This window comes from Limulus polyphemus, unplaced genomic scaffold (genome assembly GCF_000517525.1).
Source record: "Limulus polyphemus unplaced genomic scaffold, Limulus_polyphemus-2.1.2 Scaffold108, whole genome shotgun sequence".
Taxonomy (NCBI): domain Eukaryota; kingdom Metazoa; phylum Arthropoda; class Merostomata; order Xiphosura; family Limulidae; genus Limulus; species Limulus polyphemus.
In genome coordinates, this window is record NW_013665718.1 from 17,176 (window position 1) to 31,650 (window position 14,475).

At 31.6% G+C, this 14,475-nt stretch overlaps 2 protein-coding genes across 3 annotated transcripts in view; one reads left to right on the forward strand and one right to left on the reverse strand.

Moving 5' to 3' along the window:
• LOC106470960 (low molecular weight phosphotyrosine protein phosphatase-like) overlaps positions 1 to 12,016 on the reverse strand; it is a 28,579-nt gene extending 16,563 nt beyond the window's left edge. Inside the window, exons 1-2 of one of the 2 annotated variants that reach the window (XM_013931544.2) lie at positions 11,902 to 12,016; positions 158 to 231 (exon numbers count right to left, since the gene is read on the reverse strand). In XM_013931544.2, the coding sequence (XP_013786998.1) occupies positions 158 to 231; positions 11,902 to 11,938 (111 nt within the window). In that variant the 5' untranslated portion in view covers positions 11,939 to 12,016. Of the gene's footprint in view, positions 1 to 157; positions 232 to 7,133; positions 7,180 to 11,901 lie in introns of those variants that run through there. The other variant, XM_022400367.1, reaches the window with a different exon arrangement.
• A 286-nt stretch (positions 12,017 to 12,302) lies between these two features.
• LOC106470923 (LIX1-like protein) overlaps positions 12,303 to 14,475 on the forward strand; it is a 74,324-nt gene continuing 72,151 nt past the window's right edge. The window contains exon 1 of the mRNA XM_013931503.2: positions 12,303 to 12,624. Within this exon, the coding sequence (XP_013786957.1) occupies positions 12,435 to 12,624 (190 nt within the window). The 5' untranslated portion in view covers positions 12,303 to 12,434. The remainder of the gene's footprint in view (positions 12,625 to 14,475) is intronic.

Below are 14,475 nucleotides of genomic sequence, written 5' to 3' on the forward strand. Positions count from 1 at the left end.
TATATATATATACATGTTTTGACAGACTTCCTTAGTAATGTAAAACCTGAAAAGTTATTACAGCTGTCTATGGGAAGAAAGCAAACCTCGGATCCTGAGTAATAAAAGTTTTGACCACCATCATTACTTCAAAAGCAGATTTTTTACAATTTCTCACCTGATCTAGAACCCCTCGTTGTTTAGCTATATGAGCAAATACAGCTTCTGCAATTGGTGAACGACATATATTTCCTGAAATCAGAAACAAAAATATTTGTATAGTAACAATCAAGTTTTAAAAATGATACCAAGTTTGATTTCCACAACATTATTTATCATATATAAATGTAATGCACATATTTCATGCAGAAAATAAATACAAATTTCTATTCAGTGTAGCTATGACAAAAACAAGGTTCAATCTTTTACTGTACAGTTTGCTGCTTATTACAAATGTTCAATATATACACATCAACTCTGTGATCTATATATCAACACTTGTATAAGTATGTGGTATATAAACATACCATGCATTTCTACCCTCTTATTTTAATACAGTATTATTCTAAATTTATCAGTTATTCTGTATATCTGTAGTTTTCACATAACACAAAACCAAGAAAGTACTTAGGTTGTTTTCAGTCTAGCTGCCTTTCTTCCTTTGTCATTCTCTGGAAATAATAATTGCTTTGTCCTTGGGAGGCATAGCTGTAATGCTACATGTTGTACAAAAATGTAGACAGCAAAAGTCAATCAATGGAAGATCAGGTGGTATCTTGAGGTTATAACCTCCCTTATGTTTGAATGAGAATGACCAGCCACATGGTTAGCACTAGTCACTTTTAGCAAATAATGAAATTACCAATGATGCAAAGAAAACTGAATTTAGATAGTCTGTAAAATTATCTCAGCCTGATCAGTTTGAGAGAGAGAGAGAGTTATCTGATCCAATACAAGTGACAGCCCAATGTTTATAATAAATATAGTTTTTGACAAATTTTCTTAGTAATGTAAAAACCCTTAAAAGTTATCGCAGATGTTTACAGGGAGAAAGCAAACATTAGATCATGAGTAATATAATTTTTGGCCATCATTACTTGAAAAGTAGATTTCTTTTTTTACAATATCTTACCTGATCCTAGAATCCTTCATTGTCCCAATATATGAGCAAATACAGCTTCTGCAACTGGTGAACAACAATTTTATTCTTTCAATAAATAGAACTACCTCAAATTAAGTGTGACTAAATCATTATTAATTGTATAATGAAAACCTGTCTTTACTATTCATTGTGTTTGTGTTTTACATGTGATATAATAACATTATGTCCAGTCTCTATATTTCATCGAGTTACTCAGAGGTTTGTAACAAGATCTTGCTCAACCTCCTGTTATTAAACAGACCTATCCTACTGCTCTAAGTTCGACTGTTTTTACTTGAATACACTACAGAACGGAGAAGGAAAAACTTTTGGCGCCATGACCACAAGATATCTTACTGCAGAGTCTGCTGTTTTCTGCTCATATGTGTGTTGCTCTTTAGTCCTACTCTTGTATCATATTAAGTTTATAAAGACTTCACAGTTACTGAAATATCATTTTCTACAATTAGAACAACTTATGACCAACACAAAAAGTCAGTCACTGAAGGGAGACCATACATTTAAATTTGAGGTGTCTCAATATCACAGTGATAGTGAAAAATAATTAGCATTACTGACAAATAAAATTCTTGTTTCAAACAAAATTACTAAAAATTCAGCAGTACGAAATACTAAAATTATGATTTGTAGATAGTTGAATTTAATCCTAGAAGTATTACATTATAATAGTAAAATTATCATTGCATAGTATCAAAATATCTATTCAACAGCAGCACTGTACAATAGCAGCCTCTAAGGTTCCTACCTAGTGAAGTGCATTCCAATCACACTTGTCTACTTCTGGTAAGTTATGAGGAATCACACAGATAGGAAAGTTTGATCCAAAATTATTTATGTTGTAAAATTGCTGAAAGAGTAGTTATGATGAAAGAATTAGCATAAAGAATCACAAAAAAATGGAAATAGATTTCAAAACACTCAAAACTTAAACACTTTCAAATACTTCAGGAGTAAAAATAGTAAAAGCTTAAAAAGTCTGATGACAAGCCATACAACAGAAGATCCAACTAGTAAATAGAGCCATTACTAACACTTCGAGAGCTCCAGAAAGAGCAACTAAGGGAACTAGATATAGAATGAGTGCTTCTTAACATGCAGCATGCTAAAGCAAAACCAGCTCAGACTGAGGAATGTATCACAGATGCACATGACATACATGGCTGTTATAAGTGCAGGAAAGTATGTTGTACAATTCTTAGCAACCAATGAGCTGTGGTTCTAAGCCTGTGTTACAACTAATGATCCCCAATACTTTGAGGCACAAGAGTCTTTAGACTTTGTACAACACATAGACTATACAGCACTAAGATGTCACTCACACTTGATTCGATGCCAGTTCTATTGGTTGCATCCCAGTCAAAGTTCTAAGCACTGGAGGCAATGCTGTAAGATGTGCCAGAGTAAACTCCAGCATTGTTGGTTCTCCCTTACAAAGAACAGTCCTAGATATCACTGGTCCACTCTTGGAGACAGAGTAAAGTCACTGATATATATACTTATGGTTGTCTTCAAGAAGTGGGTCAAGGCTTATCCATTAGTCAATACTTTGGCAAAGTCAGTATCTGATGCATTAGGGGGCACTGAATAGTTTGATTCAATGCACCTACAGAGATCTACACGGATCAGAGAGTTACCATTAACAGTTAAATGTTAACCCGAGTTATGTAGTGTTGGACGTGATTATGTACATCTTACCTTATAACTCCCAAACTGATGGTTTTGTAAAGTAGGTAACAGAATGTCAAACATGTACTTTCTAAGCTTATTAATACTGGCCAAACAGACTTCGACAAACACTTACCACATCTCATAATGCAACTGAGAAGAGATCAACAGGCAGTGTGTCAAACATGCTCATCTTGGGTAAGATGTGATCTATGGTTCCCCCAAAATAGACCTCCAACAATGTCCACAAGAATATGTGGAATGGTTAAGGTCTGAATGAAATGATGAGCACAAGTTTGCACAGCAACAACTAGGAAAGACCCCACCCCCATAAGACATAAAAAGTGCTGTGACAAAACAGTGAAGAAATGAATATACCAATATGGAGATGGGAAATGACTTTGGTATGTGACAGTAGCACAGAAATTACTCAACTCCAGCTCAACAGGACCTCATCTTGTACTCCAGCAAGTCAGTCTATTGACGTACAAGATACAGTAGTCACAAAAAACTCACAAAATGCATTGTACACACTGACCATCTGCATTCACATATTACCAACAAACCTCCTGTGAACTGGCTTGTCCCTTACTTTCCGAGCTAACAAGCAGAGTTTGACTACAAGATTTTCAAAAATATTGAATGATAGATCCCAATTAAAACAGTTACGTCAACTGATGATAGAAGGTGTAATACCTAGACCATCAACAGTTTGCACAACTGCATGATGACTCGAAGGTTGGAAAATCAGCTGAAGAAGTTTTGCAGTCCTTGCTTTCCGAGCTACAGAGTACTTTTCTATGACAAAAAATCATCTGATGTCTCAAAAGAATCACTCACAGGATCCAGAGGAGTGATAAGAGCTCAGGGAGTATACCATACTCTCATAACTAGATCTCCCCCATGCACCTGAAGGATGTATAACTTCTTGTGCAATAAGGGAGTTGTGTTTCATCTGAGCACATACTGACGTAATTTAACAACAGCACAAATATCAACCCTGATTTACAAGACTTTCAGCTCAAAAGTTTTAGTTTAGCAAAATTCTGTCTATGATTAATTATTCTGTGATGCTTTAAATGAAAAATGAGTTGAGTTTGATAGCTCCTAGATTGCAGCATATTACAACACTGTGGCTATCAAAACTTGGACTGCATTATGTGACCCAAGAAGATTACAAAATAACATGCACAGGAGACAGAGGTAGACTGTTTTAAGCTATTAAGGTAAGTTACTACATGTAATGAAAATAAACATAAATGGTAATAAACATGTATAAATAAATGTATGTGTGATCTTACACACACACACACACACATACATATGAACATTACATGAAGCCCTTCATAATACAGATGGATCAATTACACAAAGAACACAACTACTGAGAAACATATTAATGGAAACAATGTATTCAATCAGGACGTTAATATATTTTGATACGAGTTTACCTGTGATTACTGACCTATAAAGACTTATTTGAAAGTAAAGTGCACCTCTTAATTTCATTAATACTAAGATGTTTGAAAGTGAAATATCCAGCAGGTAATACACTTTTCATGGAAGGATAAAAGTAATGGAGAAAATCATACTACATCTGAAAAAATAGTACAAAATGTTTCAACTGGATTGAACAGAAATTATCAGTAGTAACTTGTATTTGCAAACAGTAGCTTAGATATGACAAGTGCAAACTTGTTTTATTTGATTATGATGGAATATTTTCAATCATGCAGACTGAAATATTTAATGAGCATAGTTTTCTAAATACAAGGAATGGTACAATATCCATAAAAACGCAGGCTGCAATTGTACTTAGAAGTACAAAAAGAAACACTCTTGGGGTGAAACTTTGAAAAACTGCACCTAGCTAGTACTAAAATTGGATCATGAATTTGGAAGAAAGTTAATAGAAATAACAAAAAGTGCTAATGGATTCTAATGGTCAGAAGTATAGACTGTTGTTTACTGACATATATATACACACACACACATACTTATTTTAACACTTTTTTCTATCACCCTAGTACCTAAATATTTAATAACAAAAAGAAAGTCCTATTTTATATATTGAAGTATAGCATTAACTGTAACTTGATAAAAAAAAGTATATACTAACAAACCGGACTTGCCAGCTATTGCTAATGCTATAAGGGATCAAAATATCATCACTTTGGTTATAAATACAAATACTCTTTGTGAGTTCCAACCCTTTGAGAATAAACTCAAAATCTGTCCTAATGGTGAAGAAAGAAAACAAAAACATTAACCAATTACCATGAGTCATAAAAATGAGTAACTTCACATCCAATAGTGTAACACTGAACAAAAATAGATGAGTTGATCATCAGTAATCAACTACGCAGAAAAACTATTTTCTAGCCTACATATGGTCTTACTTCACATATAACACAACTGAAAAATGACAGCAAGCAAAATATGCAAAATCCTTTAAGTGTGTTGATTTTACCTGTAATAAATGTTTAAGTTATTAAATACCATTAAAACCTATTAAAATTAGAAATTTAAACTTCAAATAATAATTAATATGTATATTATTAAATGGTAAATACTGCTAAAACCTTAGCAAAACATTTTGGAGTTATGCTTTCTTTTCAAACATTTAGTAGCTCCAAAACAATATCAATGAGTGCTGAGTGAAAAAAAAAGGCATTGAAGTATCATTATTATCAAGTTAGTTACACTTTAGAATGGTCTCAAAAATATTAACATACCTCAAATAATACATTCTTCAGTTTTACTTAAATGCATGGAACTTTATCATATGATTTATGAAATGTGAAACATTTATTACATCGCACTTAAAAGTCCAGGTGTGAGATGGTGTAAAGTCTAAATCAACAAAAGCACTTATTCATCATGATATGAATTAATAGTTTATATTATAAAACTCACAGCCTATGCAAGTTTTGCACATCTGTTAAACATGGAACTTAAAATATTACATTTTTACATAGAAGCATTTCAACCTAGGTTATTATAATTAAACATTTTGCTTCGTGATTCTGTATTTATCATAAAACAGATTTTCATGCATCCAATTTTCAATAGGCTATTGTAAAATAAATGTTTTAAAAGTAACCTTAGCCTCAAGTGAAAAACAATTGAAATATATTTTCTCATCCTAACTCATTAATTTGACATAAGACATCTAAACTGTCCTAGCTTTAAGATGCTATTTACATAATTTAAAAATAGATTTAGAATATATCTTTTAGTTACAAGTAATTATACAAACTTATACACTGACACATGGTGCACTACTTGTATTGCTTGAAACTTAAGGAATTTACTCAAAGATACTTCTTCAACTACAAAGAACAGAATTTTAAGCAGAGTGTCTACTGTTAGAAAAACAAAACACCAGTTAATTCTGAGAATAACAACTAATATTGAAATATTATTATAGTAATTTATGATATACTTTATAGTGCCTCCAACTATTTTAAAGATATATTGCTCAATCTGTGGGAATTTTACAAAAAAATAATTATTTAAACAATTTAAGTGTAAAATGTACTCTAATTTTAATATAAAAAATTAATACTTAGCATAAAAATGAATAGTTAAGTATTTTGCATGTTTGTGTTGTGTTTTTTTATAACAAAACCACATTGGGCTATCTGCTGTATCCACCGAAAGGAATCGAACCCCTAATTTTAGCATTATAAATCCATACACTTACCGCTGTCCCACCAGGAGACAGTGTTTTATAACAGGTCCACTCAGATCTGACCAGCAAAAAGCAATTAAGTCAAAAATAAATTCTAACAGATGCAAGTCATTTTTTTGATAATCAAGTTCCACAAAGACAATACAAACAATGTTTTAAAGTTCCACTTACTTCACATTCATATCTTAAATCTACCAAAAGTATAATTTAGATTAAAATATTTTGAGTAAATATATTTCTGTGTTTGTGAATTCAGCAAAAGCCAAACAAGGAAATGAAGCTAAATGAGAAAGGAATAACCTAAAAATCAAACTTTTTGTAGGTGAATTAAATGAATAAGTTAGTACAACAGATAATAAAACCAACATTTGAAAAGGCTGTACAAGGAAAGTTTTAGTTAAGAAAATTTGTTTCAAGCAATTTTTAAATAGGTTTTATTAAGTTTATAAAACCAATCATTTAAAAAGATGTATTTCATGGATTATATAAATAGGAAGCCTGGTGGTAATACAAAAAAGATGACTTTGTATTCTCTGAATACGAGAAACTTGGTTGACATTTTACCACAAGCCATACAATAGTATTCAAAGATAGGTGTTATGAAAGCCTTATAGATTTTAAGAAATGTTCTACCTGAACCATCAACTAACATTCAGAAAAAGTGACAGTTTCTTAAATGAGTCTGGAAACTTGGTGATTGTTTTTACAGGTTAAGTAAAGAAAAATTATAACTTGAGTTTTGATATACAATTTATCCATATTATTCTTTTCCAATATCAAGTTGCTTCAGGTACCTTAGAGGGCTTCTCTGAATTTCTCTCCCTGTGTTTTGTATTTCACCTAAAAAAAAAAAAAATTGTCACTGAAAAATTCAAATTGAGAGAAAAAGGAACCATGAAGTTCCATATAAATTCAAATTTTTAACAGTGGTACAATTATCCAGGTGTATTTGTCAAAACTATATGTAATCCGAGTATGATGGTGAATTCTTTACACCACTAATGAAGATATCCACAAATGTTAAAAACTTTTTTTTTTTTACCTTAGTGTTCAGTGTTTAACTTCAAAGTTTCCACTGGTTTTCACTGTCTGTTGTTTGTAAGTTATCTGCAGTTATGATTCATGGACTTTAAAAATCCAGACTTTAGTCAGAATGTATTTTTTTCACACACAACTGATTCTGCATTTAAAACTAATTAACTTCATATCAAACCAAAAATTTTACAAATATTAAATGGCTTTTAATCTCTTAACCCAGTGTCACTAACTAAGCCAGTTGAGTATTTTGGATACACATGTACAAATTCAATTTTACAATGAAAGATTAAAAAAAAAGACTAGATACATTTAAAAAATTTTAGTTATATTCAATTTAATTTACCTCATGTGATATGTGTATCAATTTGGCATAGTTACAAAAAAATTTCCTCATATTCACTCTTTTTGGTATACATGTAGATATGGATATTAATATTTCTTTCAACAAAAAATTTTAAATATCATTGTACTTTTTTTGTTCATCAAAAATATTTTGAAATACTTACTTAATATCTATATCTCCATTGTTCCATTATGAGTAGTTCAAAAGCATAAGTAAGCTCTTCAAGGTACCTAAGCAACTGATATGGTCTGCAATAATCTGTAACACTAAAAGTTGATATTATTACAAGTGCAAAGCAGAAATGTATCATTCAAAATTTTAATAACAAAAGTCAAAATTAATATTGAAACCTGAAATTTTTCTACTGTCTGGTAATTATTTTCAGCCTACTTTACAAAATTCACATCAGACAACTTAAAGCTTATTTCAAACACGTATAAACATAAGCTATGTAACAAAATGGTCTAAGACCATTTACCCTCAATATTTCAAACAACTTTGCAATATGAGAACAAAAACAATTCTTTAACTGATTTCAAGTAAAAAATGCATATGTGCATGGGTGTTAATTTCATATTTTCATGTTTAACTACTTTTAATATAACAAATTGACAACAAGGAACCATTTCGTCCTATCACACCCCTTTGATTAAAGTAAAAATTTAAACCCACCCTTTATTTTTCAGGAAGCCGTTGATTCACCTCTTAGGCTCCTGAAAAATGATGGCCTCCACAACTGTTACACTAACACATTCCACACATTAATGAAACTGTTAGCAAAATAACTGTCTTAATTGGAACCTGGTGCCTGTTTTTTCCAAATTTTAAGCATGTGTCTTCTCATACTATTATTTTCAAAATATAGCAGAAAGAAATCAGAGGACTTTAGCCTACAGATCTCCTGGATACTCCTGTAAACTTCAATAAGATCACTTGTACACAATATCCTTTCTTTAATAAGAAGCCCAAAACTGCACACAATATTCCAAATTAGTCCTTACTGATGACTTGTATAAAAGAAATAATTACCTCTTATGACTTGCAAATAACATCTATAAATAAATACTAAAATTATATTACCAGCAACAGAACACTGCCTTGAAGGTTTTAGCAACTTACGTACCATTATGCCAAGATCCTTTTCATCAGTTTACACTTTTGAAATGGTTCCCAGCTATATTAAATATGACCCAAATTATGAAACCCCCAAATGCACTACCTTGCATTTACTATAGAGCAAAGGCCATTCACCACCTATTGTCTACCTAACCAACTGATCCAAGGCATGCTGTAGTAACTTAACATCTTCAATACAATTAAGAAGTATGCAAGAGTTTAATGTTATCAGTGAACTTTACTATTTACTAATTATGCTCCTGTTAATATCATTAATGTAAATAAGAAATAAGCATTCATGATCTATGTTAGTTTTACTTCTGTTGTGGGAAAAAAGAAGATTTACATCATCATTTAAAGAAATATGAAATAACAAGAGATAGCAAACATACATTCACTAAATGGAAATGTGTTATCATTTGTTGAGGATGTTATCTGTTACCTGGATAACAGACCATATGTGTTTGGTGTACTTAAGTATTAAAATCATTTCTGGTAAGATACAACACAAAATATTGTCTAAGTCTTTACCATTCTATTATGTTTTGGTTTTATTTGACTCAACACTGGTTTCCATAATGTTACGATGCAGTTCAATATATCTTTGAATCTATAATTAATAAAGTTTACGTTAATTTCTATTACTTAAAGTAAAAAAAGTAAAGCTATCAAAAAGATATATTTCATCAATTCAAGACTGTTTCAACTTGTTTGAAATTGCATTTGATCAATGATTTAAAACATTGAAATCCATACTTAAATTCTGAATATAACAGGAAACAATATCAATAGGGGTTCAGGACAGACTAGTTAATTGAATTCAATAAGATGGTTGAGTAAAAGAACGTAAAAAGGTATTAATAGAATCCTGTAAAAATGGATCTTTGTTACTACTGGTGCTTCAAGGGTCAGTGATTGGGCTTTTTCTTATTTACATTAAGAATACTGACAATAACAGGAAACAATATCAATGGGGGTTCAGGATAGACTAGTTAATTGGATTCAATAAGGTGGTTGAGTAAAAGAAAGTAAAAAGTTATTAATAGAATCCTGTAAAAATGAGTCTTTGTTACTACTGGTGCTAAAAGGGTCAGTTCTTGGGCTTTTTCTTATTTACATTAAGAATACTGACAGAGATATAACTAGCAAATTATTTAATCATTAAAGTTTGCTGATTTCATTGAACTTTTAAGCATTTCTAGCTGTATTAAGTATGTTGAAATATTACAGAATGACTTGGATCAATTGGCAAGATTGACAAGCAGTTGCTAAATTGACCATTAATTACAGTAAATAGAAGGTATTGCATCTGTATTATCATAACTTAGATCACACATTTAATGGAAAGGGGAACTCACTCAATAGTGTGATATAAGAAAACAATCTTATCATATTGGTAAATAAGCCACTAAAGTACTTAATGCTGTGCTCTTTTGATAGTTGTAAATCTAACAGAATTTTAAGTATATTTATAAAACTATGAGTACAAGTCAAAAGGAGCAATTATCTCTTTATATAAATCATTAATATAGCCTCACTTGAAATATGGTGTGCAGTTTGGTTTCATTACCTTAGATTGTAAAGATATTGTTGTAAAAAGGTTCACAGGATCCCCTGACCTTTTTTGTGCTGTATTCCAAGATAACATAATTAGAATACAAAAATTTAAGATTTGAAAAAAACAGTTTTATTTCTTTTAGAAAGTACTTAGTTAGCTAGGATATTAAAAAGTGCAGACTTCAGATAATGTGAGGTGAAATAGGTATTCATGATATTAACATTATTTGAAAGAACTATAAAGAGACTACCAGTAGATAAAAACTTATTATTGTTAGCATATAAGTAACTTTCATATTCATTGTACAAAGTTAAAACTCAGTTTATCATATAATAATATTTTAAAAATAGCCTTATAGGTTACAGAGCCATTGTCATCTACCTAACCTCCTTTTTTAACAGAATGAGTTGCTGTCTGCAATAGTTAAAGCCAGAATGTTATTAGAAGACTTTAAGAGTATTTGATTTCCTATATATAGTGAAAATTGAAAAAAAGATTCTTATGTCTCACAAATCTCAGGAGTGTGTGCAATGCCAGACACACGTAGTGGCACACTTTTTAAACTTTGAGTTTTTGTTCATATCTTATTTTAATTCTACTGTATATCTAAGTAAAATTCTACACTTGTATTAGTTATGGTGAAGGAGAAGCCCCCCCCCCTCCAACTCTCCATGTTATTTTTTTATTATGTTTAGGTAGCTTAGATAGACACTATATAATACAGTTTATAAGAGTGGAAATTTAAAACAAAAATGGGCGAGAAAGTACAACCACCATATAGCTAAAAGACTCACATAATGCATGCTTTACTATTAGTATTAGGAATGTGTATAAATACTATAATCCAAATGAATAAAATATTTCATACTTAGTTTTACACTTATAGTTCCGTTTATTTTTTATAGTTACTTACTCTGTATTTATGTATAAGTAAAAAACTTTTGAAAAAGTAACATGTTGTTAGGTTTCGTTGCGACTTTTAGTTTTATACTATTTGATTTCGTATTTGCAAAAAAAAAAAACATGGAGTTGGGGCCTGGTTTTACAATTACACTAGTTACAGTCATTGATCATACAATGACCAATAAAAAGTTAAATGACAAAAGTAATAGTTTTTCTTTCGTTTAATGCATAGACTTTATAAGTACTACTGCCTAATAATATAAAAAAAGAAAATACTGAAGTGAATACAGAATAGGTAAATTAGGCCTAAGTTAGTTTCATAAACTTCATTCAAGTTTTAGGATTTCATAAATTCATTTTTTAAAAGTGATGTGTTTAGGTTAGAAAGAACTGGCACCACCACGTGAATTATTACAAGAAGCATTGTAAAAATGAAGACATACCTAAACAAACAAATAAAACAGACTTTTTCTTATCCATGTTCGATAACGTTCTTAGCCAAGCCTAACGTCCTACAATCATATAAATTAAATGGAATGTCAAAATCTCGCTAGCAGCTCATTACCAATAGCGCCACCTACAATCAGCAACTTTTTAAATTCCTTGTGCGTGTAGGTATTGTTGTGGCTGGTGAAGTGTGACAATCTCATGTCTTGAGCATGCCAGAAGCCGTGGTCTACTAGTTATATATCGCTCCGCTGTGTCACTCATGTTGAGTACTGCTTTCGCTTGGATTGTTTGTGTTATCTGGAGTCCCGCGTCAGTAGCAAAAATCTTTCAGATTACAACAGGTGTCTAACAGTAGAATTGTGATTTTATATAACATTTTACGTGTTCAGTTAAATTTTAGGAAGATTTTAAAAAGACGGCTGATACACAGTGAAATACATTCTTCTAGATATTAATAAAAATCATACTTTGCTTAAATCGAACAGCAAAAGTTGTTTATTTTTGAGAAGTTCAAGGGGAATTTTCGATGATACCCAGAATGCAGCGATCTTCTGCTCCTCACGCACATTCAAATGCGAAAGCTCCGCCAATGCCCCCTGCACGACGACCTAACACCACGGGCTCAGTTTCAGATGCACGTGCAAAAACGATGCTTAAAGAAGCTGTTGATGCAGTGGTCAATAGCTTTGCAAAGCATACCCAAGGATATGGACGAGGTAAGTGCAATTTCATATTTTTTCAATAACAAAACCTAAACATTATTTGATTAATAAAGAAAGGATATAGCAGATAAGGTATGGTTGACATATCATTACATTCTTCTTCACTTTTACTCATAAGTTCTTGAAACCTTAACGTAGCTTTCTTATCAATAAACAATAATTGTTTTGAAATTAGACTGCACACATGTACGTTTCATCAAACTATTTATAATTCTTTCAAGAACTAAAGTAAAACACACATTTGTTAAATTAGCGACTACGAAATATATAGTTATAAAAACTAAAAATACAAGTTTTCTTAATACTAAAATGTGAAACTGCGTGATTGTAGTGAAAAATATGTTTGTCGACATAAAACGAAATCACTTTACTTCTGTGTTAATTCTGAATTGTCATGCGTTGTTATATGTCTATTAGTATTATGCAACTACTGTAAGTACTTTGTTTGCTTACATTTGCCGATAATATGAATGATCCAAAGACTTGTATTTTAAAATCTAAGTAGCACGTGACCAGTTTATTATATGCAATGAAATGTAGAAACCAAAAGTACGGAGAATTTTCCACCTGATAAAAGGCAACAACTCCAGCTTAATGTTATGTAATGGATGAAATAAATCAAAATTTAAAACAGATGTGCATATTCCGTGTGGAATTGTGTTGTTGTTGGTTTTTTAATAGTAACTCTGTTTTAATTCGGGATGTAAATTTGACAAAAGTATACAGTAGTGATGGATGGTTGCTATGTTTTTCACCAAAATACATCTATGACCCTTGTCTAACTACCTATTTGACACATCTATGACCCTTGACTAACTACCTATTTGACACATCTATGACCCTTGTCTAACTACCTATTTGACATTGGTTTCTGTTATTTCTTAGTGCGACGCCGCTTGACTCGCAATCTGAGGGTCGTGGGTTCAAATCCCCATCCCACCAAACGTGCTCATCCCTTCAGCCATGGGGGCATTATAAAGTGATGGTCAATCCCACTATTAATTGGTAAAAGAGTAGCCCAAGAGTTGGTGGTGGGTGGTGATCACTAGCTGCCTCTAGTCTTTCACTGCTAAATGAAGAACGACTAGCACAGATAGCCCTAGTGTAGCTTTGCGTGAAATTCAAACAAATCAAACCTAGTACGACTGATAATTAATTCAATCAATAATTAACAATATAATATGTTATTATATGCAATTTCAAGAGGGTAGTATCCCCTTTATTCTCTGTGTAACTTGTGTCTGTCGTTTTTACCATAATTTCCTATTTTTATGAAGAAGTGCAATTTAAGAACTGGCAGGATTCGAACGCGCAACTCTGCTAACCGGGCGGATGAAGCACCTTCTCGAGTGCCGTTGTTCTCACTTTTACGGAATTGACCCTCTGTTAGGTCAGCGTCATGTCTGAAGGCTCATAACGCTAAAATTATGATTTCGATACCCTTGATGAACAGCACAAAGATAGCCCATTACGTAGTTTTGCGCTTAACAACAAACAAACAAAGGACTGAATTTTGGAAATTTTCATCACAACTTAAGAAATAAGAAACACGAATTGAACAAACTTAGCTTGTCGCTAACATATGTTATTTTTTGACGTCTCATCCTCGAAAATTTGACATAAAGATTATAAAACACGTAATTAAAGATTAAAAGACATTATAATTTGAGAGTGTCAAGCTCGTAATTATGCGTGTCTAAGGTCCTCATGCGTTTACGAAGATCCAGTTTATTTCTCTTACAATTATAAGAACTTTAAATTCATTTTTAAAATGTATACTGAAATATAGTTTGTTTGTTTGTTATGGATTTCGCGCAAAGCTACACGAGGGCTATCTGCGCTAGC